At 33.0% G+C, this 7,324-nt stretch overlaps 1 protein-coding gene across 1 annotated transcript; it reads left to right on the forward strand.

Moving 5' to 3' along the window:
* On the forward strand, positions 1,017 to 6,604 carry LOC107616389 (protein ENHANCED DISEASE RESISTANCE 2-like). Its single transcript, XM_016318350.2, has 21 exons — positions 1,017 to 1,491; positions 1,994 to 2,068; positions 2,186 to 2,239; positions 2,321 to 2,386; positions 2,478 to 2,542; positions 2,668 to 2,795; positions 2,884 to 2,930; positions 3,006 to 3,103; positions 3,231 to 3,326; positions 3,420 to 3,484; positions 3,576 to 3,647; positions 3,940 to 4,086; positions 4,280 to 4,590; positions 4,705 to 4,765; positions 4,852 to 5,021; positions 5,175 to 5,276; positions 5,399 to 5,449; positions 5,553 to 5,696; positions 5,779 to 5,874; positions 5,949 to 6,050; positions 6,288 to 6,604. Exons 1-21 carry the CDS (start codon positions 1,330 to 1,332, stop codon positions 6,375 to 6,377), a joined length of 2,202 nt encoding a protein of 733 aa, XP_016173836.1. The 5' UTR covers positions 1,017 to 1,329; the 3' UTR covers positions 6,378 to 6,604.

Genomic DNA, 7,324 nt, shown 5'->3' on the forward strand with positions numbered 1-7,324 from the left:
TGATATAATTTTATATTTTCGTAATATTATTACAGATAAAAATACTAGTTAAATATATACCTAAACAGATTCTTAAAAAAAAATTATTATATCAGGCCTGCTACACATACAAGCCTTTTTGGCTTACAAGCTATACAAGTTGCTCCAAGTCCAAGAAAAAAAATACACGCACCACTCTTTTAGAATCAAGCGTCCAATGCACGCGCCTTAATCACCCTTCCACAACACGTTCACTCTTCCTCTTCTTCCTCAATCAAAACGCAAACCGTCGATATTCAAGGACATTCGAAACAAACTACGATTCTGCAGAAACGTTTCAATTCCTCGCGAAGAGTAGAAGAAATCAAGAAGAAAATATACAAATCTCTATCAAAAATCACCAGAAAAAATGAAGAAACATTATTTAAGGTAATGTTTTACTGTTTACTGTTCTTCTAGGTTTTTCTTCTAGATTGTCTCTGCCATGTGCCTCATCCTTAACCAGCAAAACATTAAAAGATTTGGGTGTATTTCTGCAATCGTTTGGGTGTATTTCTGAAATTCTATTATCTTCAAAACGATTTCAAAGCTTGATTTCAGAAATCATGAAAATCGAAAAAAATGAAGTAAAGAGAGAACGCACGAAGGAGATCCAACAAATTTGGCAAGAAACTCAAAAAAAGAAACGAAATCTTTTGAAAAATGGAAGTTATATATTTGCGCGTGAATTGATTTAAAAGTCTGTTAAAGAGGCACGTAACATAAGCAGCGCGTTTAGTGGGTTTCGTTCTCTTCACACTTGTAAAGCTTGTAAACACAAAACACTTGTATTTAAGTATATCTTCTAAAGTCTAATCTTCTAAACATATGCCGGAAAGTGGAGTATTACATTATAGAAAGAGAATATCAATAATGCAAATAAGTTTGACATTGTTAGAAGAATAAAATAAATAAAAAAAAAAGAAAAGAAAAGAAAGATTGACATATGTTTGTGATATGGAGTTCACGTCACAACAAAAACATGCAGAAGTAGTTATCGTTGAAGCGGGAAAATAGGAACACAAAACCAAACACCAACGTTGATCGTTGTTCGTTGTCATCATCACTGCCATCTCAATTCCGATTCTCTGTTATCCTTCCTTCATTGGCGGTTTCAGAGGATCAACCACCAACACCTTCTTCTTCTGCTGCTCCACCGCGTTTCAACGCTTCTTCCATGCCCCTTCAAAAAAGTTTCTTCCTTTCTTTTTCTTTGGGGTTCAGCGACAATAAAGATGGCTTTTTGACGATCATTGTTGAAGACGAAGCGCCAATCAATGTTGTGAATGTAAATAACGAATAACAATAATAATGGGTGTTCCTTCTCAGAGTAGTAGTGGGGAAAAAATGGAGGGTTTTCTCTATCTTCTTCGCCATAACAGGTTTGGTCAACATAGCTCGCGTAAGAGGTACTTCATCATCAAAGACAATGTCCTTAGAAGCTTCAAAACCAAACCTGTTTCTCAAATGGAGGTGCATTTTTAATTATATCATCCTTATTCCTTTTCTTTTTTCCGTTTAATTTGGAATGTTTAATTAGTAGGATTTAATGATGCTTCATTACAGGTGTTGTATTTTGCTGATGATTTTTAATTTTATACTCAATTTCTAATAATTGCTGATCTTTTAGAAATAATGATTGTTATTTATTATTATTATTATCATTGTTATGTGTTTTGACACTTTGAATCTGAAACATTGAAAAAATGTCACTTGTAGTCTTTGGTATTCTGCTTTGTTCTTCACATTGGAAAAAAAACTATTCCTTCAATTAATTACTATTGGTTTAATTTCACAATTAATTTAAATAATACGTTTCGTTGCTCTAATTAGATGACAACAACAATAGAATTTTCAGAAGGGTTAGTTTAGTTTTCACATAATTTAAGACAATAACCAATTACTTTTATAATTATTATACATTATAACTAATTCATAGTTGTAAATTAATGAACAAGCTGCTGTATATTTTCAGGAGCCAATTAGAAGTGCAATAATAGATTCCTCCATCCGTGTTACTGACAATGGAAGGGAAAATATTAACAAAAAGGTAAGAATATTAATTAAGATTAAAAAAAAAAACAAAAAATTATTTGAATATATTTCCTATTAAATTTTCAGTGCTTTGAACAAATCAAGTGGTCGTATTGATATCTGTTTTCTGTAGGTGTTATTCACTTTCACTGCATATCATACTTCAAATCAAAGGGATAAGCTTAAGGTAAATGCATATATGACAGTTTATTTTCATTATATATTGGGTTGATGCATGGTGGTTGTTTAAATTTCAATTTTTTTATAGTTGGGAGCAACTAGTCCAGAAGAAGCTGCAAAATGGATAAAATCATTGCAAGAAGCTGCATTGAAGGTTCCACTCTGCACCTTAATTAAATGAGTTAGAATGCTTGTTTGTCTCATCATAATTAAGAAGCTTAAGTTTCTTTCATAATATATTTCAGGATTGCCCAAGTCCAACAAGGAAATATGTGACTTCCCACCGGAGAAGAAGACGTTCATCTTTGAGGTGCATTAATGACATAAATTTTATTTTAATATTATGAGCTTTTGTTTTTATTATTATTTTGTACTAGTCATTGCATATATACAAGCTATGTCTGCTTGATGTCTCAAAATTGTTGTTTAAAGCAGAAATGGAGGCACAAAATCAATAGATTGGAAACACTCTGAATTGGATTTAAATGGATACATATACTCAGAAGCAATGACATCTGATGTTATTGCACCTTCAACATGGAAGATATTTGGTTGCCAAAATGGTAAAAGATTTATTATTAGCTCATTGTCCAATACAAATTAAATAGTGACTTGGTTCTTATTTCACATAGTTCAATGCCTGTTTTGCAGGACTAAGGATGTTCAAAGAAGCAAAAGAATGGGATGCTCTTGGAAGGGTAAGTCTAATAACATTTTGGTTCTTTTTTTTTTCTTTTTTTGAAAAGTGAACATTCTGTTTCTGCATTCAACAGTGGGGTGATAGTCAAGCAATAATGGCAGTTGGTGTGGTTGATGGAACTTCAGAGGACATTTTTAACACCCTTATGTGTCTTGATCCTTCAAGATCAGAGTAAGTCTCGAAGGACTAATCAGCCGTCTTTTTTCGAATGTATTGAGGAACAAATTCCATCTAATTTGTTCTTGGAGTTTCCATATATTCATATTCCAAAGCTAAATTAGCAAGTGTGTTGTTGCAGATGGGACTTTTGTGTTAATAGAGGAAGTGTGGTTGAACACTTTGATGGTCACACAGATCTTATTCACCTTGAACTTTACAATGATTGGCTGCCATGGTAGATATTGGTACCTTGTATACAAGTTACAATTCAGACATAAAGAATATCAACCATGTTGCTAATATTAAGATGTATATTCTTCCTTTGAAGGGGAATGAAAAAAAGAGATTTTCTGTTACAAAGATATTGGAGAAGAGAGGATGATGGCACATATGGTACTTTTCTGTGTTTTTTGAGAAGCAAAGTGCATACACAGTTATGTTGTTAGTTATAATTTGTGTTCTGTTTGGTTGTTTTTCTTAACAGTGATACTATATCAGTCTGTGTATCATAAGAAGTGTCCACCACAGAGAGGCTATGTCCGAGCTTGCCTTAAAAGTAACGTACGCTTTAAATCTCGATATCATTGTTTAACATTTCACTGATTCCATAACAAGAAACTCAATGGAATGTTACTCCACAAGAAATTTTTGACAGAAATGAGAAAACAAATATGTAGGTTGGATGAAAGTTCAAGTAGGATTTTCCTGAAATGATGTTTTCTATGTTTCTTCTTCTAAATCTACATGTTATCCATGTATTGATCACATAGAAACAAGAGAGAATAGAGGGAGTATAAACAAGGATGCTTATTTTACTTTCTGTAACAATTGTGTAAATGGTTGGGCAGGTGGAGGATATGTAGTTACTCCTGTTAACAATGGAACACAATCAGTTGTGAAACACATGCTTGCTGTTGATTGGAAGTATTGGAAACTGTATTTGCGCCCTGCGAATGCAAGGGCCATAACTGTTCGCATGCTTGAGAGAGTTGCTGGTATGTTAGACTATGTTTGTTCGGTAAGTATCTCAAGACAGTAAATACAGAAACACCGAGACCATACAAGACTGAAAGTTTCTGTATTCATATCCTGAGATAGTTGCCAATTGAGGCTTTTAGATTGTAGAGTTTGCAGCTTGTTATGGATGAAATGTAGCAAGTCCTTAAATTGATTTTGACCCTTTTGCAGCACTAAGAGAACTGTTTAAAACAAAAGGAGGAAGTTTCCACACTGAATCAATTGCAGGGACAAAAGATATTGTTGGGTTGCCACCACTTGATGAGGACCAAAAGGATGAAGTTGAAGAAAAGAACAGCAGCAAGAATATTGAGGAAGGTTCTGTTGTGGAAGATGAGGTTCAGAAAGTTGCTGCTTCTAGTCAAACAGGCTTAATGGGATTCAATGATTCTAAAGATGAGTTCTTTGATGTTCCAGATTATACATCAGATTATTATGACACACCAAATGATTGGAACTCTGAATTGGAGTCAGAAAAAATGGTACATTACCATTTAGAATATGATTAATGATAACTTCAGATTGAATATGATTAGTTAAGATAACTAGGTCCTCATATAATTATGAATTCCTAATGATGCTAATGGAATGTGCAGCCTTTGACTCACACCAAAGCAAGCCCTTCTTCATTGGTCAAAAAATTACAAGACCTTGCAAGTTAGTGTTCATGTGTGCATCATATTATTCATTTGTTTAAAATATGAAAATAGATGTGATATTGTGAGAGAAATTAAATGTGGCAGTTCCAAAGAAGGGGTTGGAGTTTGATGTAGGCAAGGAGGGAAGTGGAAGATGCTATTATGGAACCACACTCCAAAAAGATCCAAAGTGTGCATTACCATGCTCCTGGGCTGCTTCTGATCCATCTTTGTTCTTGATTCGAGGCGAAACTTACTTAACAGATAATCAAAAGGTATTATTTTCCCAAAGTTATAAAACACTATAGCACTTTGGAAAAGTTTAATGGTCTATATTAGTATATTCAATGAAATTTTTGCTCATTTTTCCAACTATACATACTTTTTACCTTTTTTTACTGCAACAACAAAAAATTTTTGTTTTGCAGGTCAAGGCAAAAAGAACCTTAATGGAACTGGTTGGTGCAGATTGGCTTCGATCCAATCAGCGCGAAGATAATCTAAGTAGTCGTCTAGACTCCATAGTTCAGGTCTGTTCTCCTTTCTTCGCGTGTTGCTCATGTATGGTTTTCTTAGGTCCCATTTGGTAACTGTCTTGAGACAATTACACTGCTAAAAAATCTTAACCATAAGTCCTTTTGGATTCATTCAGGAATATGCGGCAAAAGGTGGTCCAGAATTCTTTTTTGTGATTAACATTCAGGTGAGTTTGACCACTCTAGATAGATTATCATATCCAAATAATTAATTATGATTAGCAAGCATTGATTTGTTTACCTGATATTGATTGAATTGTGATGGATCAGATGCCAGGAAACCCCATGTACTCCATGGCACTGTATTACATGATGAAAACTCCCTTGGAAGACTATCCCTTACTGCAGAGCTTTGTTGATGGAGATGATACTTACAGGAACTCAAGATTTAAGCTCATACCATATATTTCTAAGGTTAATCTTCATCTCTTATAAAACTACCGCACATCATACAACATCCTATTCAATATACAATGTGATCTTTGTTTTCTATCAGGGATCATGGATTGTAAAACAAAGTGTTGGAAGGAAAGCATGTTTGGTTGGCCAAGCTCTAGAAATCCGTTACATTCGAGGGAAGAACTACCTTGAGGTAACAATAACATTACTAGTCATTACTTTATATATAGTTTTAAAGAATCTAACTTGTATGTATATATATATCAGCTTGATATTGATGTTGGATCTTCAACGGTTGCAAGGGGGGTTGCTAGCCTAGTTCTTGGATACCTTAACAACTTGGTCATAGAAATGGCATTTTTGATACAGGTAAAGTTATATATCAATGTGATCAATGCTTATAGTTTTAAGGTGAAAACTCGCACTTGTCTTAATGTAAAGTTGATATTTGAGAACCGTTTGATGATTTGACAAGTTTGACTAAATTAACTTCAAACGGTTTTCAACTATCAACTTCACGTGAAGACAATTGCATACGAGTCTATACCTAGTTTTAAATTGCGGCCGCAATATTGCTGTGTCATGGTGACAATTGTGAGTGGGCAGGGCAACACACAAGATGAGCTCCCAGAAATCCTGCTTGGAACATGCAGAGTCAATCATATGGATGCATCAAAAGCATTTGTATTGATATAATTAAGTTGAGGATCAAGAGCTTGCTTCATATGTTGTCCATTTATTCAAATATCTGATACTTGTATTGATATATGTATTTATATCTGTGTTGCACAAACACTTATTCTTTGATTGATTCCATGAATTAGTGTAAAGTGTGAAGCAAGAATAACAGAAGAAAGGAAAAAGGGTAATAAAGTATGAGCCAATGAATAAGAGAATATGATGACTGTGGTGATGTTTTGTTTTGTGACTTTTATTTGTTTTTATTTAATTTATTTGTCTAATTATTTTTTTTCTACACGACTGAGTATCACAGAGAGATGAATTTGTCCAAAAATTAATGCTACTTAATTGAAGGACCATTTTAAAAATTTCATATATTGATAGGAATGTTTTTTACAATAAAAAAAAATTGGAGACAATTTTATTATTAACATAAATCTTAAAAATTAAAATAATATTTTATTCTTATTTATTTCTTGATAATTATTGTTCACCTTTCACAATTTCATGTTTTATCTCTCACAATTACTACTTATACTAACTCATGACATGACACAATTGGTTAGGGTTAGTAAACTATAAATTCAATTGTACTGATGCTTCGCGTTTCACAAGTGTGGTTCATAAGTCATAACAATCAAAATTAGCATATAACTTCAAAGAGGTAATGTAACAATTTTTTTCTTTATCTTTTTTCAATCTATCATAATGGAATTAGGAGTGGCAACAGCAATTCTATTCACATATATCTAATCTAATCGAGTAGGATTGTCAACTCGAATGAGTTAATCTGTAGATTGAGACTTAGTCCTACTCAATCGATTTGCATCCACTATATATATAATGTATCAGGAGTAAATATCGAATCAAAAACTTTTCATTCGTATAAAAAGATTGTAACCACTAAATTAAGATCTTAATTAAAAATTTAATATTTTTACTTATATAAAACCTAAATCTGT

The sequence above is a fragment of the Arachis ipaensis genome, chromosome B09 (assembly GCF_000816755.2).
Source record: "Arachis ipaensis cultivar K30076 chromosome B09, Araip1.1, whole genome shotgun sequence".
NCBI lineage: Eukaryota > Viridiplantae > Streptophyta > Magnoliopsida > Fabales > Fabaceae > Arachis > Arachis ipaensis.

Excerpts from the sequence above, each read along its gene's own strand:
- LOC107616389 (XM_016318350.2), top strand. The coding sequence starts at position 1,330 with ATGGGTGTTCCTTCTCAGAGTAGTAGTGGGGAAAAAATGGAGGGTTTT. Across the intron at positions 2,543-2,667 it reads AGAAGACGTTCATCTTTGAG|AAATGGAGGCACAAAATCAA; the intron begins GTGCATTAATGA and ends TGTTTAAAGCAG. Across the intron at positions 3,648-3,939 it reads TGTCCGAGCTTGCCTTAAAA|GTGGAGGATATGTAGTTACT; the intron begins GTAACGTACGCT and ends ATGGTTGGGCAG.